The sequence below is a fragment of the Talaromyces proteolyticus genome (genome assembly GCF_021365285.1).
Source record: "Talaromyces proteolyticus strain PMI_201 chromosome Unknown BGW36scaffold_2, whole genome shotgun sequence".
Lineage (NCBI taxonomy): Eukaryota > Fungi > Ascomycota > Eurotiomycetes > Eurotiales > Trichocomaceae > Talaromyces > Talaromyces proteolyticus.
Window position 1 is genome coordinate 3,327,549 of NW_025764278.1, and position 22,685 is coordinate 3,350,233.

General features: G+C 45.8%; 10 protein-coding genes across 10 annotated transcripts; 5 read left to right on the top strand and 5 right to left on the bottom strand.

Moving 5' to 3' along the window:
- Positions 1 to 841: 841 nt before the first annotated feature.
- On the top strand, positions 842 to 3,819 carry BGW36DRAFT_371026 (putative NADH-ubiquinone oxidoreductase, subunit G). The gene is made up of 7 exons (XM_046215311.1): positions 842 to 1,093; positions 1,154 to 1,177; positions 1,231 to 1,282; positions 1,335 to 1,349; positions 1,402 to 1,424; positions 1,482 to 3,363; positions 3,426 to 3,819. Exons 1-7 carry the CDS (start codon positions 979 to 981, stop codon positions 3,526 to 3,528), a joined length of 2,214 nt encoding a protein of 737 aa, XP_046077298.1. The 5' UTR covers positions 842 to 978; the 3' UTR covers positions 3,529 to 3,819.
- On the bottom strand, positions 3,774 to 5,233 carry BGW36DRAFT_371028 (uncharacterized protein). The gene is made up of 4 exons (XM_046215312.1): positions 4,980 to 5,233; positions 4,701 to 4,927; positions 4,344 to 4,650; positions 3,774 to 4,285 (listed from the first exon to the last, which is right to left on the bottom strand). Exons 1-4 carry the CDS (start codon positions 5,149 to 5,151, stop codon positions 3,840 to 3,842), a joined length of 1,152 nt encoding a protein of 383 aa, XP_046077299.1. The 5' UTR covers positions 5,152 to 5,233; the 3' UTR covers positions 3,774 to 3,839.
- A 474-nt stretch (positions 5,234 to 5,707) lies between these two features.
- BGW36DRAFT_335627 (putative cytokinesis regulator) lies at positions 5,708 to 9,444 on the top strand. The gene is made up of 2 exons (XM_046212944.1): positions 5,708 to 8,496; positions 8,555 to 9,444. The coding sequence occupies exons 1-2, from the start codon at positions 6,114 to 6,116 to the stop codon at positions 9,121 to 9,123; spliced, it is 2,952 nt and encodes a 983-aa protein (XP_046077300.1). The 5' UTR covers positions 5,708 to 6,113; the 3' UTR covers positions 9,124 to 9,444.
- Positions 9,445 to 9,654: 210 nt separating this feature from the next.
- BGW36DRAFT_371031 (uncharacterized protein) lies at positions 9,655 to 11,930 on the top strand. Its single transcript, XM_046215313.1, has one exon. The coding sequence runs from the start codon at positions 11,481 to 11,483 to the stop codon at positions 11,811 to 11,813; it is 333 nt and encodes a 110-aa protein (XP_046077301.1). The 5' UTR covers positions 9,655 to 11,480; the 3' UTR covers positions 11,814 to 11,930.
- On the top strand, positions 11,931 to 14,116 carry BGW36DRAFT_371033 (uncharacterized protein). Its single transcript, XM_046215314.1, has 5 exons — positions 11,931 to 12,812; positions 12,864 to 12,986; positions 13,078 to 13,129; positions 13,188 to 13,327; positions 13,437 to 14,116. The coding sequence occupies exons 1-5, from the start codon at positions 12,358 to 12,360 to the stop codon at positions 13,870 to 13,872; spliced, it is 1,206 nt and encodes a 401-aa protein (XP_046077302.1). The 5' UTR covers positions 11,931 to 12,357; the 3' UTR covers positions 13,873 to 14,116.
- Positions 14,117 to 14,256: 140 nt separating this feature from the next.
- On the bottom strand, positions 14,257 to 15,575 carry BGW36DRAFT_100714 (putative er lumen protein retaining receptor). Its single transcript, XM_046209155.1, has 6 exons — positions 15,339 to 15,575; positions 15,218 to 15,276; positions 15,095 to 15,161; positions 14,831 to 15,036; positions 14,509 to 14,759; positions 14,257 to 14,452 (listed from the first exon to the last, which is right to left on the bottom strand). Exons 1-6 carry the CDS (start codon positions 15,358 to 15,360, stop codon positions 14,416 to 14,418), a joined length of 642 nt encoding a protein of 213 aa, XP_046077303.1. The 5' UTR covers positions 15,361 to 15,575; the 3' UTR covers positions 14,257 to 14,415.
- BGW36DRAFT_100723 (uncharacterized protein) lies at positions 15,324 to 17,557 on the bottom strand. The gene is made up of 2 exons (XM_046209156.1): positions 17,385 to 17,557; positions 15,324 to 17,328 (listed from the first exon to the last, which is right to left on the bottom strand). Exons 1-2 carry the CDS (start codon positions 17,405 to 17,407, stop codon positions 15,792 to 15,794), a joined length of 1,560 nt encoding a protein of 519 aa, XP_046077304.1. The 5' UTR covers positions 17,408 to 17,557; the 3' UTR covers positions 15,324 to 15,791.
- Positions 17,558 to 17,705: 148 nt separating this feature from the next.
- Positions 17,706 to 19,702, bottom strand: BGW36DRAFT_313982 (splicing factor 3b, subunit 2, 145kD). Its single transcript, XM_046212528.1, has 2 exons — positions 19,530 to 19,702; positions 17,706 to 19,464 (listed from the first exon to the last, which is right to left on the bottom strand). The coding sequence occupies exons 1-2, from the start codon at positions 19,599 to 19,601 to the stop codon at positions 17,863 to 17,865; spliced, it is 1,674 nt and encodes a 557-aa protein (XP_046077305.1). The 5' UTR covers positions 19,602 to 19,702; the 3' UTR covers positions 17,706 to 17,862.
- Positions 19,703 to 19,816: 114 nt separating this feature from the next.
- Positions 19,817 to 20,771, bottom strand: BGW36DRAFT_371041 (mitochondrial ribosomal subunit S27-domain-containing protein). Its single transcript, XM_046215315.1, has 4 exons — positions 20,578 to 20,771; positions 20,313 to 20,521; positions 20,212 to 20,261; positions 19,817 to 20,149 (listed from the first exon to the last, which is right to left on the bottom strand). Exons 1-4 carry the CDS (start codon positions 20,614 to 20,616, stop codon positions 20,121 to 20,123), a joined length of 327 nt encoding a protein of 108 aa, XP_046077306.1. The 5' UTR covers positions 20,617 to 20,771; the 3' UTR covers positions 19,817 to 20,120.
- Positions 20,772 to 20,834: 63 nt separating this feature from the next.
- On the top strand, positions 20,835 to 22,096 carry BGW36DRAFT_371042 (ribonuclease III domain-containing protein). Its single transcript, XM_046215316.1, has 2 exons — positions 20,835 to 20,916; positions 20,976 to 22,096. The coding sequence occupies exons 1-2, from the start codon at positions 20,842 to 20,844 to the stop codon at positions 21,975 to 21,977; spliced, it is 1,077 nt and encodes a 358-aa protein (XP_046077307.1). The 5' UTR covers positions 20,835 to 20,841; the 3' UTR covers positions 21,978 to 22,096.
- The last annotated feature ends 589 nt before the right edge of the window (positions 22,097 to 22,685 follow it).

Genomic DNA, 22,685 nt, shown 5'->3' on the forward strand with positions numbered 1-22,685 from the left:
CTATCCGATTCGCTGGAGTCTGGACACATCTTGCCAAGACAATGACATCACTTGATGGTTTTTATTATGGACGTATAATACATAAATTTTATTAAATATAGGAGCTTTTGGAGAACGGCTAACATTTATCAATTAGGCCGTGCTTGTGTTTGCTGTGTTCATGGAGACTTTGGGGCTCAACTGGACTCTCGAGCTGGTCCGTCAACAAATACACCGATTCTATAATTTAGGACAACTACAACTACTGTCAAGATTTATCTCCTGGTGAATGAGATCAGCAAAAACCATGCCGCTGATACCATATAGCATAGTCGGATATATATATACCGGCCTCAACTGCAGCCTAGTTAAAGCTATCGAATCCGCCTTAGATTTAGACATCTTCAATTGTAGATATTAGGGTATTGAATTGGCATTATGCGATTACAGATAATAACAGCTTTCAAAGCTTTCGTCCTCGTTTATCGTCGTTCTAGTCATTCGAGAACAACGGACGCAGAATGTCGCTACCGTCGGTAAGGAACAGAATTGTCATTAGACGTAGAACGCCCTCAATCGCTCCAGCTCGGCGCTTATGGATTGCTCTTGGATAATGGAGTAGAGGAGGCAGACATGAGTCGATCCTTCTTGCGAAAGCGCTTCCTACCGCCTACAATAATCATATCCATGGTAATGAGTAGTTAGGAAAAGAAGGAAAAAAACACAAGTTGACGCCCGCACAAAAAGTACAAAATTACCCGCGGGTCGGAGAAACCCGGTTCCGGGCAGGTGGCCAATCGGGACTCGCTGATTTGAGACGAGGCTTGGCAGAGGTCTTTCCCTTCCCAGGTCAACCGTCAACCGTCACCCTCAGAGCGTCCCTCTCTCTTTCTCAGCAGCACGACTCCTGCCCTCGGTGTCTCCTTGTGCATTCGTCAATTGGCTGCAGAGCTATCCTCTGTTTGTCTCCTTCGTTTACTCGGTCGGCTTCCAGACACAATGCGGCCGCAATTTCTTCGTGCGGCCGCACGATCGAAACACATCGCCAGTGCTAGGTCTTGCCGGGCCTTTTCGACGACAACGCGGCGTGGTGCGGAAGTCGAGTTAACGATTGGTGAGCATCGTGCTATCTCACAAATATGATAAGGATTCATGGCTAAACACGATGTTCTAGATGGCAAGAAGGTCTCAATTGAAGGTAAACGAGCTCTTGACTAAGCAGTATTTGCTGCCGTAGCTGACATGACATAGCTGGTTCGGCTCTCATTCAAGCTTGCGAGAAGGCGGGTGTGACCATTCCAAGGTAAGAAAACGATCCACTGGCTACAGTTGAATATGTGCTAACATGGCTATAGATATTGCTACCATGAGTAAGCTGCCTTGAGATTCTCCGGTATGTGCGTACTAACTTTGCTATCCCAGGAAACTCTCAATTGCAGGAAATTGTGAGCATATGCCATCAACTCTAACGGGGGAGAAACTTGCTAATAGAGAGAGAATAGGCCGTATGTGCTTGGTCGAAGTAGAAAAGGCTCCTAAACCAGTTGCATCATGCGCGTGGCCCGTCCAGCCAGGCATGGTCGTCAAGACGAACTCGCCATTAACACACAAAGCTAGAGAAGGTGTGATGGAATTTCTTCTCGCAAACCATCCCCTCGATTGTCCTATCTGCGACCAAGGTGGTGAATGTGACTTGCAAGATCAATCGATGCGTTATGGCGCTGATCGTGGCCGATTCCACGAGACTGGTGGAAAGCGTGCCGTCGAAGACAAGAACATTGGCCCACTGATTAAGACATCCATGAACCGTTGCATTCACTGCACTCGTTGCGTTCGTTTCATGAACGATATCGCTGGAGCCCCGGAATTAGGTACTACCGGAAGAGGTAATGACATGCAGATTGGTACATACTTGGAACAGAATATCAGCTCTGAGCTTTCTGCCAATGTCATCGATCTATGCCCTGTCGGTGCACTTACATCGAAACCATACGCTTTCCGGGCTCGTCCTTGGGAATTGAAACACACCGAATCCATTGATGTTCTCGATGCTCTCGGTTCAAATATTCGTGTGGACGCTCGAGGTATGGAAGTCATGCGCATTCTCCCGAGACTCAACGACGACGTCAATGAGGAGTGGATCAATGATAAGACTCGGTTTGCCTGTGATGGTTTGAGGACACAGAGGCTGACTACCCCCCTGATCCGCCGTGATGGGAAATTCACACCCGCAACTTGGGAGCAGGCCCTAACTGAAGTTGCCTCTGCACATGCCAAGCTAAGCCCCAAAGCTAATGAATTCAAGGCTGTTGCTGGTCATTTGATTGAAACAGAATCCCTTGTGGCAATGAAGGACTTGGCCAACAAGCTCGGTTCTGACAACCTCACCCTTGATCAACCTGGGGGAGGCTCACCAATCGCTCATGGTGTTGATGTGCGGTCAAACTATCTCTTCAACTCGAATATTGCAGGAGTCGAGGAAGCTGACGCCATACTTCTCGTTGGAACAAACCCTCGTCACGAGGCTGCAGTGTTGAATGCTCGTATCAGGAAACGGTGGCTTCGCTCCGACCTTGAGATTGGTCTTGTCGGAGAGTCTTTCGAGAGCACCTTCGAATTTGCACATCTAGGAAACGATTTCAATAGCCTCAAGAATGTCTTAGCTGGTGACTTTGGCAAAAAGCTTGCATCCGCTAAGCGCCCTATGATCATCGTTGGAAGTGCCATTGCCGAACATCCAGATGCCAAATCCGTGTTTGAAGCTGTTGGTCAATTTGTTGAAAAAAATGCCTCTAACTTCATCACCGAAGAGTGGCAAGGCTACAACGTCCTCCAAAGGGCTGCCTCCCGTGCCGGAGCGTACGAGGTTGGCTTTGCAAGCCCTTCTCCGGAGGTTTCGAATGCCACGCCGAAACTTGTGTGGCTCCTGGGTGCTGATGAGATCAGTGCAAGTGACATACCAAAGGATGCCTTCGTTGTTTACCAGGGCCACCATGGAGACCGAGGAGCACAGTTTGCGGATGTCGTCCTCCCCGGAGCTGCCTACACTGAAAAGTCAGGAACTTATGTCAACACTGAGGGACGTGTTCAGGTGACACGCGCTGCTGCATCTATACCAGGAGCTGCCCGTGATGACTGGAAGATTATTCGGGCTGCAAGTGAATTTTTAAGCGTGCCATTGCCATATGATGACATCGAAGCTCTACGCGACCGCATGGAAGAGATCAGCCCTGCACTTCGCAGATATGATGTTATTGAGTCTACTTCTGTTAAGGGCCTGAGCAAGATCCAGTTGGTAGACCAGAACAAGGGCAACAAACCCACCGGTGCGCCTTTCAAGAAGCCTATTGAAGACTTCTACTTCACGGATTCCATATCGCGAAGGTATGACGTTCTCTTTTACATCGATATACATTATCAGTTGCTAACCTCGCCCTCTTTCTCAGTTCCTCTACGATGGCGCGATGCTCTGCTGCCAAGGCTACCGGTAACCCCGAGACGAATTTCATGGCTGCTGGCGAACTATCTCCACAGGCAGCTTTCGCCTGATAGGCTTAGAAACATTGACTTTCGTCTTTTTTGAGGTTGGCGTTTTTATCCCTTTTGTAAACTTACAGTTGACTATGTTGTTCCTCATGTTGTCTTAACTCCAAGTTTCTCTCTTACGAAACCGTTGTCCCTGCCAATTCTTGCTCCTTCTCTAGCGAAAAGGACTCCTAGGTCGCCGATCGCACCTCATCAAAAGTAGTGGGGGATAGACTTGTATATAAATCGAATACAAACATTAAATCCCAATAGGGGCTAGATTGGAGTAATAATTCGAAATGATCATTCTTAAAATTGCTTATATTTCTTGAATTTCACAACTCGTCGTCATCTGTTTCTCCCCCTGTCGCTCCTTCGTCCATGTCATCATCACCTTTGAATGATACCACCGCTTTACTGGTAGCCTTTCGAGAAAATGGTAGGTCTCTCCTAGGAGGAGGTTCCGCTGACTCTGCCAAATGTGAGCGACTCGTTTTGTTACCTTGTGGCAGAGAGGGCCTGTCTTCAGAGGTTGTTGATAGTGTTTCTTCAGCCTCTGCTTCAGCCTCTGATTCAGTCTCTTCCTCTAGTGGCTGGGGTGTTTCTCCACTGTCTGAAAGTTCATCAATGCTTCTTTCGTCATTGACAGCTTGTGCCTGATCGACATCCATGAGCTCAAATCCATCTGAATCTGATGATTCATCCCGGCCAACGGCTTTCCTCTTTCCGCGTCGACTTATCTGAACGTCATGTTGCTTGACCGCCGACTGTAAATGAGAAACTATAGCCGTATAGTTAGAATAGATGACGCCAGAGGCACCAACCTTGAATAGACATACTTTTGTCGGGGTCAATCTTAGCAGCCGCCAGCAGTCGTTGCTGATTACGGATCTTGAACTTTTTCTCATTGAGAATTTGAACAAAGTTCCTTATCAACATAGTTTCATGGTCTTTCTTGCTACTGACAAGATCACTAATTGTTGAATTCAAGCTTTTGATGGACTCCTCAGCCTCCTGAAGTCGATGTGTTAAAGTTGATATTTGTCGCAGCAGGGAGTCCGCTTTCGTAGTCATGAGACCAGTCCATTCGAAGAGCTCAATTGTCTGATCATCATCTTGTTGTAGAGTAATGGACGCAACTCGTTGCTAAACCATATTGAGTGATATGTCAAGAAATTCAGATGGGGGTTAGATACTGTAATAGTGTCGATTCGCTTGCGAATAGCAATCACTAACTGACTTCCCTCATCATTCGACTGCCGAATAGAAGCACTTAATTCAATTTCAGAGTCATTACTAGCACCAGTTCTTGTATCGGACGATGGCAATCCACGTTTAAATACAGAGGCGAGAATGTTCTCTAGCTCCTCATCATTCCCTGGAAAGGTCTTCGAGCGAACATCCTTGAGGCGAGATTGTTTCACTGGAGATAAAGTTAGCGTAGAGAAACAGGGAATTGTTTGAACGACACTTACATGAGACTACATAAGGGTTTTCGCCTTCTGTTGCGACAAGCTTCAGATCTAAAGGTTCCTTCCCAGCAGAAGCTACGTATATGAGTGCGAATGCATTCGCTTCATCGGACCTTGGAATGCGGATTACCCAATCTGTTTCGGCTGCCATGGTTGTTCTTTGTTGATTTAACATAAATTTCTAAAAACCCGGGCTTTGTATGAGAATTGAGACATAGGGCTGGCTGCCTAAGGCGAGGTGAGGAGTATACTTTCTTGAGTGGAACCATAACCTGATTTAAGACACACGGCAGCCTATTCAATTTCAGCCTCGGGTGTACAAATACATCAACGCATACTCATACGACGCTACATAGAGTGACAATAACAATCCCACTCTGTTTCAAATTACACATTCTGCTGGCCATGATTGTAAATATCGACCTATTTGTCGATATAACCAGGACCGGCGTGGTGCACTATCTATTGCCAAACGACGGTTCATGGGGAGTGACTAGGAATGGGCATGGCCATCGACCAGCAGTTGCATGGCGCATCTATCGAGTAACCAGTTCATAGTTACTTGGACATAATATTGATTTTTTTTCTAAATATTATTTAGAAAAAGCAGCAACGATTTGCATGACCGGTAATACGAATACCGGCTGTTTTATTACGGCGCGTAACTGCCATACGCTGCCGCGACTTGGCATTCCTTCCTTCAGATAACATTATCTTCCCCAGCCACTTCACGACACTGAGGGGACCCCAACAACCTTCTCGCAGCACACGCACACGACATGATATGCGCCTACCAACGGCGCAAGCAGTCACATTCAGTCCACACGCCTTCCCCGAAAATTGGCTATTTCAAAGTCTAGCATTCGAGGGCGACACTGGAGCATTCTTCGCCAACACTGCTCCCATTAAACGTTCGGCTCCTGCGTCTCACTTTTAAACCTGACACGCCCCCGTCTTGATCGTTTTATCTTATTACCCGCTGGTAGAGATGGGCTACTTGTCCCCATGAATCCACTCACGCCAGGAAATTAGCCATCACCGACCTAAACACTTAGAGAGATATTTGTTCCACAGCATTTGCCAGTCAGGAGTGCGGCAACCACAAATACAAGTGACCTTCTACATCGACCTTTCAGGATGCAGGCGGACACGCTTCACCTGTTGCAAAGCGAAGCAGCACCTGTTGAATCGTGGGATGAAGATGGAGACCTACAATGTCTCGATGATATTCATTTTCAACCTGTTTCTACAACGACCTCTGTTACTGGCTCCGTGCTCCGCTCGGGCCATCGCGATTCAGTTTCATCACGCCTCTCCGTCCGCTCTGATGCTGATTCAAATGTTGGGGATGAAGACTGGCAGGTGCTTCTCCGCGATAATGACGAGACTGCTACTGAAGATGCTATTGCTTCGGCTCGCAATGCCGGTATACCTATTCCTGGCGGTATTTCCAAATCTGCGCTCATGGGTGGCGCCATCAAGAAACTCCAATCTAAACATATCAGAAAAACCACAATTGATGACTGGTCGGAAGACTTGGAATTCCCGGCCAATGCAGAACTGTCACTTAAATCACAGGCGCAAGAGCTATTTCCAGAAACTCTGCAACATATAAACAACACCCCTTCAATGACTAGTCCGGCTAAACCCCACCGCTCTCTCAATTCAGATTCTTTCCGCGAACCTGAAATTGTTTCCCGGACAGAGGAGTCGGTCGAAACTCGAAAGACATATGAGGAGACAGATCAAAACGGCGAGGTACAAGATGTACCCACAATCAAGATTGCAAAGTCTCATCTACATGAAGTACAAATTACTACACGTACAGGCGACAACAATATAATGGACACAAATCAAGACGCAGAAGATTTCGAAAAAGACTTCGAACTATCCGCTGAAAACTCGATTTTGAAGCTTTCTGCACCAAAGGACATCGCCATAACTACACCAGAAATGAATGACGATGGCTGGGATATTGACTGGGCAGAAGGGAGCATAGGTGTGCGTTTCGGTGGAACACGGCGAGATGGCCGTTCCACTCATAGCTCTTCTATTTCGGCCTTCAGTCCAAGTATTTCCAGCTGTCTCACCGCAGAAAGTGAGGACGATGGTCTTGATGGTCTAGTCTTACCCGACGGTCCCCTGGATTTTGGAGAGGCCTTGAAGAAACGACAAGAAGTTTTGACGACACCCGATATTAGTCCAAAGTCTCAACCCGTCTCAAAGGAATCCAATGATCACAAAAGTTTCTTTGATAACTTGGATATCGGTGACGGCAATGTTTTCGCATCTATGAAGCAGAGCGTCAATCGGAATGTGAAACGTAAAATTGCTCGGCCAGAAACTCCTAGTCGATCCGAAAAAACAATCACATTTACGAACAAGACCCCGTCTTCAGTAACCCGGATACCACGGTTATCTGGTCATGATCGATCCCACTCAAACCTTGAACCAGTATCTGAAAGTGGAGCTCCAATTACGAAGTTTCGGAGACCACAATCTCGCCTTGCTGGCCACGCAACCCGATCATCTGTACCGAGCATCCACAATTCTCACACCTCACCGCCATCCACCCCTTCCAGACCTCGCAGATCCCTCGGTTCCAGAATATCGACAGAAGCACCCCGGAACGATACGACAACCAGTTCCCAGCTTTTAAAAGCCAAACGATCGATATCCTCTATCCGTCCAAACGAGCAATCAAATCCAATAACGCCTTTTCAACGGCCATCGTCTCGTCAAGACGGTGTAATCTCACTTCGTCCCAAAACACCAGTGGACCGATCTACAACCGATTCTAGGCTACCAAATCGTCGAGGGCAAGTGCCGTTCCTTCCTGCTGGTGCTTCAACAAGCCAGTCACACCACGCAAGCGTCAAATATTCTCGCTATCTTCGCCGTTCCGATTCGGATGATTATACAGGCTCTACAGTTGGGCAGAAATCAGCAACTCGATTTGGTCATCTTCAGCGATCGGAGACCCCCAACGCTCAACATAGGGATTCAATCACCGAGTACACCAATGTCACTGCCAAACGTACGGTAACTCGACCCGCACATCGACGAAATTACGGAGACGGCACGGAACTAGAATCATTTGATGATCTACCCACGTCAGCTGTTGCAGAGAGTCGTTTTGTTAAGTCTCCGGTAGGCCATGGGGCACCGAGATCTATACGAAGCCGTTTAGCCCAAACACCCTCCCCGCTACTATCACGAACCGAAACCCCCGTCAACATCCTCAACTCTTCTCGACCAAGTTCATTTACTCCTCGGTTCGCCAGAGACACCAACGCCTCCAGAAATGCGCGTGAGCAGAGGATAGCCTCTCTTTCTGTTCCATCTCGAGACCGAGGAAGCATGGCTCTTACACCTCTTAGTACTAATTGGAAGGGACCAACCCTTCAAGAAGGCGAAACCATGTTAACTTTGCGGAGCAAAAAGGGCAAATTATCCAGGACACCGACCTCGAGGCCACAGTTGATTCGACCAATGGGATCTGGTGTGAGTGGGAGTAGGCGTAAGTGTCTTATTGATCAACGAATTGCTGAGTTATGAAAGATACTAACGCTCCATAGAAATTAATGGAATGCAATACAATCCTGCTACATATCGGTGGGAAGGAAACGAGAATACAGTGGCAGAGTTTGACATTATCAACAGACCTAAAACTCCAAAGGCGGCACCAGCCCTGATTACCAGCATAGGCGCAACCAAGGATGCACAGGTAGTTGGTAACATGGTATTTGATCCACAGCGAATGTGCTGGCAGAAAGTTGCATCTACACTGTCAGATCCAGACGGTGGGCCAGTAGTTAGCGATGAATCTGAAGATGTCTTCGCGGGTCTCGATGACCTTCAAGAAAAGCCTGATACACAGCATAAGAGGGTCTTATCTAGTGATGCTTTTGAAATGGATGGCTCGGATGAGCAAAGTGGTGGCGATTCCGGAGAGGAATGGCCAATAACGGAGGAATTCGATGTTGGACCTGAGTTTGTCAAACGACAGAGAGCGGAAGAAGATAGATGGAAACGGAAAGTTACTAAATGGGTCAGCTCGGAGCGACAACGTTTCGGAGATGGGTGGCGGTGGGCTATTCGAGATTTAGTTCCCACAGCACCTACCAAAATTGACCCCCTTGGATAGGACCAGATGCATTGAAGAATTGAAGAGGGACGAGTCCGACATGTATACGACTGTTATGACCTTGATGACGAAATGGAACCTCTAGGGACTTCATGCTTGCATGAACTAATGAACTGCCATGCATTACGGGTAAAAGTGAACGTTTTGGGCGGAATATTTGACCCTGCTAGCCTTGTTATTACTGCTTTTTAATGTTTTGACTTCTTGAGTCCGCGCCTTGTAACATACATTTTGAATGGCATTTGTGATTTTTTGACTTCTAGCACTGTGAAATGCAATTGACCTATATGGGTCCCTTTTTGGCGTGGTTTTTCGTATGAGACAAACTCCTAGTAAAAGCGATATTTTAGTGGATTTCTTTTTTTCCCACCATACTAGCAACAAGCCTAGAGCTATCTTCATTGTTCTTCAGCATCACTATAAACAGAATAATGCAGGGATTCTCTAGCAAGCCAATAGGATGGGGAACCGATGTGTCCGACCATGCATCTTAATTCCTCCACGTCCGAAAAAGAAATGCCGAAGTTTACTATACACTGTTTGCCTTGATAAGAAGGGCTAGATTGGTCTTTGAGACTTTCACTGTGGATTCGCTTGTGCAATCTCTACTCGAACCGTCGGTGAAGATGGTAATGTTATTCTATATGGATCGAAGATCGGATTTCTCTGGAAGAAGTATATTGATACTGACATTTTCGTCCTTTATTTGTCTATATATAGATTATCACCCGTGAGACTTCTGATTGACACATATTCCAAAATGGAATCCCCCATATGCCTGAGAAGAATTGTATAGCCATTACATGACCGATTTAGCTTTTATAAGGTGTCATTTTTTACGCAAACGTTGGCCATATGACGCTGAGCTATGTTGATGCGGTGCGCTCTTTGCAGGCCGTTGGCCGTTTTTTCTAGGTCGATTGTACTGGTGCTGGATAGGAGCCTGGCCTAATAGATCAATTGATGTTGTCCAGGAGTCTCCTTGGTGTCGACCCTTGAGAAGACCACAATGCGTCAAACATGTATGCAAGACGAAGTGGTGGTCGGGATATCACAAGGTGATATGGACTTTCTTTTCTTTTCCTTATATTATTGCATATCCCTCGAGCGATCACCTATAGATCTTAAACAATATTGAGCCGGGGATGAACAGAGATGGTCCGTCGAGCGCAATAATCCCCTCGAATTTAATGAGCGCTGGCCATTCGGATCAACGGGAACTACGAGCATCCACCGCATTATCCGTCTTGCAGACAAGGCTGAGCCTGTCGAGTTTCGAGTAAGACAAACATTAGTGAGAGGTATGGGAGTGCTGGCGTTGCCAGTTTCACCATTAATCTGCGCTGCATATTGCAACAGCACGTATGTAATATGACAGCCTATATTTTACAAGTATGACAACAGAAAGGTCCACCTAACTTCATGTTGAGAGAGAGAGCCTATCTGGACGAGAAAAGGCAGGTAGACAGATATGGGGATAGGTTCTAGCCCTAATCGCGGCTGTAGTGCCTCAGGGAAGCAAACAAATGACGTAGCGGAGAAGAAGGAAAGAGAAGTGTCCGACGAGACTCGAGGAATAATAGGACAACGATGCCTGCTGCCAATAGCATCGCCGGTTTTCGAGTTCTGCCGGCGTGGCCTTCCCAAGAACGAGCCGTCAGTCATCGACGATGGTTTGCAAGTTGAAACCGGCACAGGAGTGCACAAGCATGGCCGGCATCAATGGGCTGGCCTGACCTCGTCGCACGAACGAGTCGGAGCCGTGGAACGATAGTTGGACAGTGGACAGTAGACAGTAGACAAACCCTGTTGCTGCGCTGGAAGGGAAAAGCGAAGAGGAACAGCAGTTCCCCAGAGGGAAGGCGCTCCTGACGTGGGAAAACATCACTCCCGACACCATACATTACATTCTCCTTGCCCCATGCTTCATGCTCCATGCTCCATGCTCCATACACGATACGCGTTTGATGCAGACAGCCTATCCTATCGGCGCTCCGATTTCCTTGCGATCCGGCGCCTGGCGGGTGGCACGTCCTGCTCTGACAGCCAAACTAACTGACTGGCCCGCAGCATAGCCGCTGCAATCTCTGCCTGTCTGTCGATGCAATGTCACGAAAAAGCAATGCTTTCTTCACGCCTCTTTTTGGCGCCCGAAAAACTAATTAATCAATGGCGGCGAAAGCTGCCCTGCCGATCAAGAGCTTCGGGCCTCAAGCCTGGCAAGACGCGTGGGCTGCACAGCGAATGAAGACGCCGTGATGAGGAGGGGCGAGACAACTAACGTGGCGTCTCGAGCACCATTCTAAATGCATCTCTCTCCCTGATGCCACGGCACCCGCCAGCCTGTCTGGCTGGCGATGTGGAATGGTCGTGGACTAATGGGACAGGCCTGCTCCCCATGTTCGCTGCTGGCGATTTTCGCCTTAGAGATGCCTGCGACATGCCAGGCAGCAATTTGTGCAGCAATTTGTACAGCAATTTGTACTGCAACACATACCATGCCATCCATCTTCTTCACGCTTTCTCGGGTGTCCACCAGCAGGGAGATGTACGTATCTGAGGTTGATTGCAGTCTGCATCTCATCATGCTTGCAAGCCTAGCGTCAAAGAGAGATGTGACAGGACAGGACAAGGTCGGCCAAGCGACTTGTGTTGTACCTGACAGCAACACTCCTCTAGAACTTGCATGAGAAGCTTGCTGCTTTCGTTGACCAGGGTCACTTCACCCCCATGTTTGTACCCTATTTCATCCCACCTTCCCTGCCTCATACCCTGCCCTGTCCTCCCCTGTCTCGGTGCTCTCGACTCGTTCTCCAACAGCGGCTCATCATGCCAATCATCTTTGGCTCTCACCGACTTATTTAACATGTCATCCATCTTTCTTCTCCGAGTCAACGTCAGATCCACCTGCATGTAGCCAGCCTTACTGGCAACCCGGAGCAAGTGGTATCATCGGGCTTTCATTAATTAGCCTTTGTAAATGGTATCGCTCGCTCTTGCATCGTTCTGCCAAAGGGGTATATAATCACAAGGGAAACCTCGTCTTACTATCCACTGCTCCCTTGGTTATCCCAAATCCTGTTCTTACAAACACTGAAGACCTTGAATTGACCCTCATTCTTTCAAAGGTGGTGAATTATATTCACTGCTTTCTCAAGCTGTATCGAATTGTTATCACAATCATTATCATCACTTAATGAATTAGGCTTACTTTTATCCTTCTATACCCTATATATGTTATTTCTCGCAATGAGTGCATATAGGAGATCTTCAGAGGAGAACTATACTTACTCAAACGAACCCACACCAATGGCTGCTTATTGTGAAAGCCCAGCAAACGCTGAACTTTCCTACCATACAACCAGCTCCTACAACATTCTCCAGCCTTTCAGCTCCTATTCATCACCTTTGCCACCTTACTATGGTCCACACACCCCCATTGGGTTCCAAGGTGCCGAAGTGCATCCGGGTCTAAATGGACTTTCCTCTTCCCGGCATGAACCGTCACATTCGCCAGCCTACCGACACAGATATTTGAATACAGATCGTCTCATTTCCATGGCTGACATGGCTGAGAGCGGTCTTGAAAGCCAGGAGTCGATAAACGAAGCAACTATGTTGTCAGAGCCTGTTAAACCCCCGCTAGATGGTTTTCCGAACGTTGACGAGTTCGACCGACTAATGAAAAGGTAATGAATCTCCATACACCAGTTGATGCAAGTTTCAAGCTCACTAGCTAGTTACGTGAATGATTTGTCCTCAAAAAAGCAAGACAAAGCGTTGATCAATGCCCGGAGAGCTCGCAATATCCGAACGGTCCTGGCGGATCCAAAAGACACAGCTGTAGAATCTGCCCAATTCAGGTGTGATATAAACCCTAAACAACCAAACCAAGTTGCCGTATCCGTCATAGGGCAGATTTTCTTTGCTAAAGATACTAATTCCTGGGTACAGATTTTGGGTGAAGAAAATGTTCAAACTTGTCCCGGATAGAAGTGCAGCAAGTGTAAGTCGTGTATCTGCGTAAAGCACAATTCCTGAATCCCTAATAACTGCCTCTTTAGGGCAACCATTTGATATGCCATGAGGGAAAGCCGGTAGCTATTCGAGAAAAGCTATTCAAGATTCTAACTCGCGCCCATCAAGATTGTCAACATGGAGGTCGTGACAAAACATCGGCTCGTGTGCGCGAGAAGTATTCCTGGTAAGAAACATCGATTCTTAACAGCCTGAGAATTTGAAAGGCCCCTTTTTTTTAGTTTATTCTTTGTCCCTTTCTATAAACAGGTCCTAATAGCATTATATGATACAAGGGTGCCCAAAGAACTCATATCTCGCTTCGTGAAGATATGCCCTACATGTCTTGGCCGTCGTGGAGCATCGCATTTTACACCTCCAGACTCAAGAAGGAACTCGCCCCATCTAGAGCTTACAAGAGTACATCCACATCCCTTGTACACTGGATATCGACGAAAATCAACATACAGCCTTTCGGATAGCTCTCATCCACCAATGAACTTTTCTCCGACCAATCATGATTACCACCATAATGTAGGCTGGCCTGACAGTTCTTCTTCACAATTCCATATGGATGGCAGTGGGAGATCGACAAGTTCCATCAAACCACCCAGCTTACAAAGTGATGCACCTAGCCAGCTAGTAGAGGCTTCTCATAACACTAGTCTAAGTCAGTATGGTGGATCAGGGTTTTTAGCGCCTCACGCGAATACGCGATATCATGGATATTGAACTCTTTCAGCCAATTACACTGTTTTCAATGTATTGATGATTAAATTTTGTGTACAGTGATAATATGGTGGAATTGGTTGTGCTACTTTTGTCCTCCGAAGGTGAATGAATGCCTATAAAATGCGTGGTTTTTTGGTATTATGAAAGTGGATGTATACTCCACTGAAACCGGGCATTTTTAGACACCAGAGAAAGATCAATTTAGTTCTGGTGTTGATCTCTTAAACCAAAATTTTGATTTATATTCAGTATAGCCAAAGGCCGGGAACTCATACGTAACATTAGCTGGGCCTTCGAGAGTCCATCTGTCTTTGGTCAACATATCGCGGAGTACACAATGGTGGCTGTCATCAGCAATATATAACTACAAATCATACATGAAGAGACATTCAAATGTAATTTAATTATTAAAAGTGTACTGGAAGAGCATATTTCAAATATGAGCCCCCCTAGGATAATCTAATTCCGTAAATAAAGGTAGTTTTCTAGCAATACATCTAGAATGAAGAGATGGCTTTTTGTCATTGATACAATGGTGGAAAATCATACGGGAAGAGAAAAGCGCTTCCCCTTCATAATCCTAGGGTATACATGTAAGCGGTGTGAATGGGTGTGCTCATCGGAAATAATACTTACTTGGTGTAATAAATATAGAAGAAGTCGGAATAGAGGACGGTCTGAATGATTCCGGCTAAAACTGGAATAGCACGGAAGAAACCTTCAGCAAAATAGCGATAAATCCAGTTTGGAATATATAGCGCTCGATAAAGACCCAAAGCGAAGAGGTAGTGTGTCGTAATAGTGTCTGCCTCACCAGTTCGCTGTAACATGAATAGCTGAGGCAGAATTGCAACGGACTCAAGCCAGATAGAAAATGTCCATAGAATCTAATATTTCAATAATTAGTTTCAACAGATTGTTCCAAAACGGTAAAGATAAGGTCGGGATTCATGCTCACTTCTGAAGCACTATAGTCATGTGGGAACAATACTGCTAATAAGGCACTAAAACCGAGGAGATACTGAACCTTGAATGTATCGGTGTTCGGGTCGTGCGTCGGCTTGTAGTCGTTGAGCATGAGGTAAATCGTATAGGCCGAGGAAGCGAGGAAGAGAATTTTAAAAACCGTATTATACAAAGAATCCGTGAAGGTCCACAAGAGATCTATTTTTTTAAATCAGCATTCCGATTCCTTGGGGGAGTTGGGAGAAAATAAACACACCCAGATAGCGCGTTATAAACACAATCAAATACAGAACTTGTGACTTGAAAGAAAGTCCAGCGCAGCTCTAGATGAATTAGAAACGGGTCAAATATCAATTAGCATCATTGGGATTAAACTGACGTTCGATGACTTCATTTTCTGTAGGAGGATTAGGATGGATATCAAATGGGAAAAATCGGCTAAATCGTGCGCCAGTTAGCTCGAGTAATTTATACAGCCAGCTTTAGGAGTTGTTGTGTACCTAAAAGTCTGAAGATATTCATTTTGTAAGCAATTGAAGCAGTTTCTGGCGCGTATAATTCTCAGAAAGTAGATACGAGGCGGCTGGATTGCCCGGCAACGAAAAGAGGAGCTTCGTCGATCGATTAAAGGCTGCCTTGAAAAGTCGTTGAAAAGAATGGACTGGGCGTCGTCAGGGAAGAAGGGATTAAGTATAAGCGGAAGGAACATGTGTCCAAACGCGCAGGATATTAATCGTCCCCGCTCCTGCTGTAAAGGTACTAGTGGGACCGGGGGGCCCGCCAATGGTATTGTCCAACCCCACCGCTGTAGACACCACACAGCATATACAGCATATACAGCACAATACAAAATGCAATTTCCTGGTTGCTAATGTACTCTGGACTTGGGAAGGAAACGAATACTCGAATCACTTGACTATGCTATACAACCGAATCACTTTAGAGCTTATTGTTTAAAACGCGGTGGTGCCTCCGAGTCCTTCTCCTTCGCTCATGCGCTGAAGATGCGTCTCCGCGAGTTCACTTTTGAGAGCGTTGAGGGCACTTTCTCCTTCCAGTCGTTCCCAGTCCCTTAGTCCTAGTCTCTTCAAGCTCTGTTTCTCCATTACCTGGTCTGCCAATTTAGCCTCGTCAGACTCAAGATGCAAGAGTCTTTTTTCAATCATAAAATCGATGGCAGATGGGAGAAGTTTACCCCCAGGCACAATCGGTGGTAATGCGGCCAAATAATTCGTCCTTGAGCTACGTGGATGCGTAGGAGGTGGCCCATTGCTATACCGATAGCTGGGACCGCGTGGTAGATCATTACTTGGCTGGTTGGGGGGATATCTGTTCCGAGGTCCAGTAGGCGGAGCCTGTTGTGTAGGGGGAATGCGTCGTCCTGACCAAGCGGGTTCACGATTATGAAAACTTGCAGCTCCTCGAGGTCTAGTTGGGGCCGAAAGCAAAGATGTATTAGATGCACGATTTTGTACTGATGTAGATATGTCAGGAGCTGCAGGGGGGGTTGCTTCTTGTTGAGAGCCCTGGAAATCAGATAAATTGGAATCCTTGGCACGATCTTGACGATCTAGGGTCGCAATAGACGTGCTGAGACGTGGTGATGGCTCAGCGCGATCTCTATAGACAGGGTTGGAGGCAATTTTGTCCGATCTTTCTAATTGTCGATCACTTGAGGTGTAGTCGGAATATGAATGGACCACATTATCGTGGCTTTGGTGTGGAGAAGATGCACTGGTGATAGAAGACGCTTGAGCTTTTGCGACTGGCTTAGATTCAAGTTGCGATGACGACACTGGAGACCGACTCCTTGGTCCTAGAGGTGTTACGCTCGGACGCTCAAAAGTAGCAGGTGGGGATGATCTTCTTGAAGTCGATGCAGAATTGTGCGCAGAAAGATGGTCGGATGAGCCTAATTTAGCTGGAGAACGTGTTCTTCTCTTTTGATCGTCATTTCTAGAGGATTTATCCCTGCGATACGGGCTTCTGGAGCGACCCCCAGATTGGCGATATGGATGTCTTTCTCTGTTTGTTGTCGACCTGGAAGGCGATGGAAAATCGCGATATCTACCAGGTGGTGAAGGTTGATCTCGTCTCGGTGATCTTGGTATGTAAGAGGTTCGGGAGGCATCAGTACCAAATCGTGAAGAGTGATAGTCAGGAGGCGATCGCGAGCGCCATGATGATACGAAGGGTGATCTGGGGCGCTCATGCCGTGGCGACCTGTGTCCCAAAGGAGAACGTGGACGTTGACGCGGGCGATATGGAGGGCTGCGAGAACGGCGCAAATTGGCAGGGGATCGGCTGCGAAATCTATTTGAATGGCGGCTGCTCTGCGGTACCCATGTGTCAGCGGCTAAACGTGGTGGTGATCGATTTCGAGAGCGAGAGCGAGAAATAGGGCGTCGTCTTCGACTCCGAGAGCGCGAACGAGAGATTCTCCCTGAAGGGCGATAACTCTCACCACCTCTTCGGTCATCAAATCTCATACTAGATACTTCTTAGTGATTGAAAATAGGTGGATAAATTCAAATTCCGAGTCTAACCTTCTTCCGCGATCGCGGTCCATTTGGCCAGTCCACAAATACCAGATGTTCAAAGTTGCCGGACTGACCAGTATTTCAGACAATGTAAACCAGTATAACCCGTGGAAGTATAGAGGAGGCAACCAGACTTGTGGAAGCTAGCTGTGTCAAATGTCGTTAAGTCAATATTTCTTAGAGCCAAGTTTGTAACATCGCGGACGGGAGTGATACGGATAGATAAATCTACTTCACACTAGTATAATTTCGGTTAGTCCGCTGCCGTTGGAAGATGCTAAAAAACGAAACCTAGAATATCTCTCTCTACATTAATCTATGACCACCACGCTACCACGCTTCATCTAACGAGTAGTGTTTTCCATTATGCATGAGAATAGCTAAGCTCTTCTAGGGGTTTCACAATTCATGGTTTTTACAACGAGGCATCGTATTTTAGGTATCGTATTTTGGCATAATGATCTAACCGCTTATTTCGACTGGCCTATCCACGCTTTCCACGCCTCTCCTCTCTGTCGCGTAGTTGCTTACGGCTTGCGTCCGCAATCATATCGCTAAGGTCTTCTTGGAAGTTCCAATGGGAATGTTCGTGCTGTTTCTCCTCATTGTATAGACTTTGCAGGTGTTCCTTGCTTCGTAACATCTCCGGGTCCATAGACACATCAACGTCACCTACTGCTTTCCTTTTGCGATTTTCATCTTCTCTACCGAGCACCGGGATAGATGCTTCAGGCGTTTTAAGATCGTACGTCCTATCACCACCAAAGAACCCGTGGACGCGGGACGATTGCTCGGGAATGACGCGATATGCAGCCTTCGGTTGTATGGAATCCTCCGTTTCCGTCCCCCTGTGATGTTTCCGAACGTCGAATTCACCGCTCACGTTTTCAGATGTTGCAAACTCTGACGGTACGGCTGAAACTATTCCACTGGGCGTCTCTAAACCGCTTGGTGTTTGTAGCCCTTCACCCATCTCCTCATCTTCAACTTCCTCATCCTCTTCCTCTTCGCTTTCTTCCTCGCTTTCCTCTTCAGGCGGTTGCAATTCGCCCCATAAGTCTTTTTCAATGGGTTCGCCTTGCTGAGCAGCTTGCTGAGTTTGGAGAACACCAAATATGTCGCCACCATACAAGGGTCTATTATGCTCGTCGACAGGAGGCTTGCCGTAGCCGCCAGGGTGATATCCCCACATTGCACCTGGCGGAGGAGGGGCATTCAAACCAGGGATTTTGAGCGCAGGATAAGAGGGTGGCGGTCCGTATCTTTGTTGATTGATCAGCCACGGGGGAGGAGCTCCAGGCGGAATATTGAGAGCCTCCTTCAATTCGTCACTGAGCTCACCTGGGCGTAGGTGGCGAAGGTTTGTTTCATACTCTTTGCCCTCGTAGTAAACTTCACCGTATCTTGTCAATTCCGGTTTAGTTTGGAACCGGAAAAATGCTTCGTAGAGCTTTTGATAGTCGATATCTAGGCGGCCCATTTTCGGTTGTACACGTTCTCGCTGCTTTTGCTTCAAAGTCGATTGTTCTTGCTTTTCCAGGGCCGCATCACGCATTTCAGAAATGCCAGTCTCTTGTATGAACTTTGGCAATGAGAAAGCAGCCTTTTCGATACCTCGCTTGGATGACAGGTATTCTCTTTTCAAAGACCAATGAGTTGGTACAGGAACAACATTCCGGTGTGCTTTGATATGAACAAGTAATCGAGGGTCTGAGGCAGAAGTATCTGTCCATTCAACAAGATCCGGTTTTTGAACAAGTGCCTTCAATTCAGCGACAGAAAGCTTTGTCATCTCCTTTCGTTTCTTTTTGGACATCCTGGGCTCACTTTCTTCTTCTTCATCCGGGATCTCGTCATCATCGTCGAAGTAAATCTGAGGCTTTTCGGGCTCAGTTCTAGCCTCTTCATTTCCAGCCTCGAATCGATCTACAATGTTCTTGTACATACCCCATAATGGATCTTCCGGGTTTATATTGGTAAAGAGAGGAGTATCTTCATTTAGAGCAAGTGACTTGGAGGTGCGGTTGACCACCTGGATATCGCTTTTATCCGAGATATTATGTGGCTCCAGTTCAGCCTGTGGAACCTACCAGAACCAAAAGGCACACGTCAGTCGGAATGATCTTTGTAAAAGACGATAGGAGAGCTTACCGCATCTTTTTTTGCCTTTTTTCGAGCCCTTCGAAGCTGATTTTTACTTGGTTTATTTGCTTGTGTCGGCATAGCAGGTATTATCAATTATTAATTACCGACGGATAAGAAACAATGTCGGTAGTATAGGATGGAGATAAAGTAAAAGATAGGATATGCGATGTTTTGCAGAGCTATTGATTGCGAAGGAAGTAAATGGACAGCCGTGCCGAATATTAGACTATGTCACGTGATGATGCCTCCAAAAAAGGCTACAAAGAGCGACTGAAGTTTATAAACGACTACTGCAACAGGTTATCAATTCTAACGGCGGCTGAAGCATGTAAAACAGACATAGAGCCTAATATGTCTACAATGAATTGGCGTGCACTTAAAGGAAAATGTCCAAGGCTCAAAAGTTTATGCTGGCACTCGAGTATCACATACATTGTATCGTAGGGGAAAGTAAAAGTACAGAAACGATATGTAAAATTCATAAGTAGCTAAACAGAACATTCCACAGGCGCCGTTGATGCAATTCAAATAATTTAATTTGTTACACTTTCGCTGACAATAAGAAATTCAGTACGCAGGAACCTGAGACAAGGCCAACTATTTCTTCTTCTTCTGGTTGCGCGATTCTACCAATAGAGCATAGGTTAACTAGGGTCCCCTTCAAATGAGAAGTTTTAGGGCATATTACCTGCAGCGGTTCTTTTCTTCTTGGGCCTCCCTTTACCTCGTAGCTTCGCACTGTCGCTTGTTAGCTTCGCATCATGCAGCAGCTATTCTGAGTGATAATACATTTGAATGGCTTCTTCTCTGTCGTCTTGGCCTTCGTCAAATGTTGTGAGGTCCAATGGCTTGTATATATCTTGCAGGTCGCGAAATGAAACACTTTTGCGTGGATACCATGAAGCCAGAGCAGGTCCTCTTAGACGCTGCCGTAAGATTTTGTTTCCCAATCGCAGTCGTTGAGGGTTAAAGGTCGTGGCGAAAATTCGACATTTGACCTAACAATTTTTTAGTGATAAACTTGAAATTGCAATTGCATAGTGTATGTTGTTACTTTGACCAGATCTAGAATGCGGCTAGGCGGTGGAACCATATTGACGTGCCAAAGTTTCTGTAATGTAATTCAGAAAATTTATTCGCCAATGAAAACGTGTCGAAATTGGAATTGAAGCTATGATGACGAACGGGCAAGCGAAGGTATAAGATGCGGAGCATTGGAAAGTTGAAGCTAAACCCGCAGATCACGTGATAGGTCCGATGAGGAAGTAATAAATTATCTTTCGGCAATTCCCATGAAATACATTACTATTATTTTTTTATGATGTCTAACAAAAGGAGATTCCAGCCCACGGATTCCTGTGCTGAACCATCAAAATCTGGCAAGAGGGCCAAGGTAAGCAGAGTTTGAAAGAAATCACAGTAGATTGCTCGAGGCTTAATCCTTCACCTTAGAGTAATAGTATTCACAAGTCTGATTTGGTCCCAAATCAAGAACCCTTCTCGAAAAAAGGCGGCAGTACAGTTATCCAGCAGTTGAAAAAGACCCTTGGTGAATTCATCAGACACCCAGGGGTCCTGCAAGGCCGTCCTGAGCATTCCAGTATTTTATCTATTGCGGCTCAACTTCAAGACGCTTTGAAAGAAAATCTGACAGCAAACAGCCCCTCTGCATCTATTGATCCCACAACGACAGATGTATATTTTCCCGAGCTTCCTCGCATTTCAGATGCATCATTAGAACAAGCTGTATTCATACACCCAGGAGTATTTGTCAACAATGGCGTCGGACAGCCTGCGGAAACCAGTTATGATAGGCTTGAGGTTCTCGGTGATGCTTACATAGAGGTGATTGCAACCAAGTGCATTTGGCAACGATTTCCCGGCATACCTGCTGGGCGTATCTGTCAGATTCGTGAAGAAATAGTCAAGAACGAGACACTTGCCGAATACGCTACTAGATATGGTCTGGATAAGAAAGTCTCTGTCGTGCCAGAGCATAAGAGCCAGACAAAACGATGGTTGAAAATCAAGGCTGATGTTTTTGAAGCATATATTGCAGCTGTTATATTGTCAGATTCAGAAAACGGTTATGAAATTGTTGAGAAGTGGCTCTGGCAACTCTGGCTACCGAAGCTGACGAATATCGAACCCATGGAAGCATCACTGAAGTATAAGGAGCTTTTGGCAAAGAAGATCATGGGGAAAGGGATTAAGTTGAAGTATGTCGATGAGCGCCCCCCTGCTCAAGCAAAGGGAAGGGAGACTTTCTACATCGGGGTATATCTAACAGGCTGGGGATGGGAAAACCAGTACTTGGGTTCTGGATTTGGATCGAGCAAAGCTATAGCAGGTGATTCTGCAGCAAAACAGGCACTGAATAACGTGCCATTGATAGATGAAGTGTCGAAAGCAAAAATAGCGCATGACAATGAAATGAAAAATGTAACGAGTTAGAGGTATAGGGGCCTTTGGGAGGCTGAAGGTTGATGACATGATGGTTGACATAGATCACATAGCAAGAATGATAATCAATTTGATGAATCTATTAGTAGTAGTAGTAGATTTCATTGACCTGATGTAGCTGGCTTCTATACTATTGCTACTATGCAGGGTTATGCCTAGGCTGTCATTTGGTTCGGTTCGGACCGAACCAAACCCGAACTGAAACCTAAATGGTCCGGTTCTGATTCTATATACAGTGAACCGAAGTGATTTAATTCATTAAATCTAGAATTATATCGTTTTTTAAAATCTATTTAGATTTAGTGTAATTTGAATTTTGAATTTAATTTTATCTAAATATTTAAATATTAATAGATTTCTATTAATAATATTAATAAATTTAGAATTAATTTTAATTCTTTATAATTATTATTAATTATAGTAGTAGTAGTAGTAGTTCTCATTGACCTGTTCTAGCTAGCTTCCCTACTATCGCTGCTATGCAGAGTTGGGTCTTAGCCTGTAGAGTCTCAGAGTCTAAGTGTAATATCTATACTGTGCTATGGTGTAGCCTAAAGAGCGCATTATAAAAAGAGAATTAAGTTAATCTATAAATAACTAATATATATTAAAAATTAATAATATAAATAATATAATTTTTAACTTTTTATTATTTTCTTTATCTTTTTTTTATATTATATATTTTTATATTTATTTATA

Excerpts from the sequence above, each read along its gene's own strand:
- BGW36DRAFT_371041 (XM_046215315.1), bottom strand. The coding sequence starts at position 20,616 with ATGGTTCCACCGCCTAGCCGCATTCTAGATCTGGTCAAA. Across the intron at positions 20,522-20,577 it reads GCATTCTAGATCTGGTCAAA|GTCAAATGTCGAATTTTCGC; the intron begins GTAACAACATAC and ends AAAAATTGTTAG. Across the intron at positions 20,150-20,211 it reads GAAGAAAAGAACCGCTGCAG|AATCGCGCAACCAGAAGAAG; the intron begins GTAATATGCCCT and ends CTCTATTGGTAG.
- BGW36DRAFT_371026 (XM_046215311.1), top strand. The coding sequence starts at position 979 with ATGCGGCCGCAATTTCTTCGTGCGGCCGCACGATCGAAACACATCGCC. Across the intron at positions 1,178-1,230 it reads CAAGAAGGTCTCAATTGAAG|CTGGTTCGGCTCTCATTCAA; the intron begins GTAAACGAGCTC and ends GACATGACATAG. Across the intron at positions 3,364-3,425 it reads ACGGATTCCATATCGCGAAG|TTCCTCTACGATGGCGCGAT; the intron begins GTATGACGTTCT and ends CCTCTTTCTCAG.
- BGW36DRAFT_335627 (XM_046212944.1), top strand. The coding sequence starts at position 6,114 with ATGCAGGCGGACACGCTTCACCTGTTGCAAAGCGAAGCAGCACCTGTT. Across the intron at positions 8,497-8,554 it reads TGGTGTGAGTGGGAGTAGGC|AAATTAATGGAATGCAATAC; the intron begins GTAAGTGTCTTA and ends AACGCTCCATAG.
- BGW36DRAFT_371028 (XM_046215312.1), bottom strand. The coding sequence starts at position 5,151 with ATGTTAAATCAACAAAGAACAACCATGGCAGCCGAAACAGATTGGGTA. Across the intron at positions 4,928-4,979 it reads AAACCCTTATGTAGTCTCAT|TGAAACAATCTCGCCTCAAG; the intron begins GTAAGTGTCGTT and ends CTTTATCTCCAG. Across the intron at positions 4,286-4,343 it reads TAAGATTGACCCCGACAAAA|TTTCTCATTTACAGTCGGCG; the intron begins GTATGTCTATTC and ends ATACGGCTATAG.
- BGW36DRAFT_100714 (XM_046209155.1), bottom strand. The coding sequence starts at position 15,360 with ATGAATATCTTCAGACTTTTAG. Across the intron at positions 15,162-15,217 it reads AGAAAATGAAGTCATCGAAC|AGCTGCGCTGGACTTTCTTT; the intron begins GTCAGTTTAATC and ends TAATTCATCTAG. Across the intron at positions 14,453-14,508 it reads TTCTATATTTATTACACCAA|GATTATGAAGGGGAAGCGCT; the intron begins GTAAGTATTATT and ends TGTATACCCTAG.
- BGW36DRAFT_371031 (XM_046215313.1), top strand. The coding sequence starts at position 11,481 with ATGTGGAATGGTCGTGGACTAATGGGACAGGCCTGCTCCCCATGTTCG.
- BGW36DRAFT_371042 (XM_046215316.1), top strand. The coding sequence starts at position 20,842 with ATGATGTCTAACAAAAGGAGATTCCAGCCCACGGATTCCTGTGCTGAA. Across the intron at positions 20,917-20,975 it reads AATCTGGCAAGAGGGCCAAG|AGTAATAGTATTCACAAGTC; the intron begins GTAAGCAGAGTT and ends CCTTCACCTTAG.
- BGW36DRAFT_100723 (XM_046209156.1), bottom strand. The coding sequence starts at position 17,407 with ATGGACCGCGATCGCGGAAGAAG. Across the intron at positions 17,329-17,384 it reads GACCGCGATCGCGGAAGAAG|TATGAGATTTGATGACCGAA; the intron begins GTTAGACTCGGA and ends AGAAGTATCTAG.
- BGW36DRAFT_313982 (XM_046212528.1), bottom strand. The coding sequence starts at position 19,601 with ATGCCGACACAAGCAAATAAACCAAGTAAAAATCAGCTTCGAAGGGCT. Across the intron at positions 19,465-19,529 it reads AAAAGGCAAAAAAAGATGCG|GTTCCACAGGCTGAACTGGA; the intron begins GTAAGCTCTCCT and ends TGGTTCTGGTAG.
- BGW36DRAFT_371033 (XM_046215314.1), top strand. The coding sequence starts at position 12,358 with ATGTTATTTCTCGCAATGAGTGCATATAGGAGATCTTCAGAGGAGAAC. Across the intron at positions 12,813-12,863 it reads TTCGACCGACTAATGAAAAG|TTACGTGAATGATTTGTCCT; the intron begins GTAATGAATCTC and ends CTCACTAGCTAG. Across the intron at positions 13,328-13,436 it reads GTGCGCGAGAAGTATTCCTG|GGTGCCCAAAGAACTCATAT; the intron begins GTAAGAAACATC and ends ATATGATACAAG.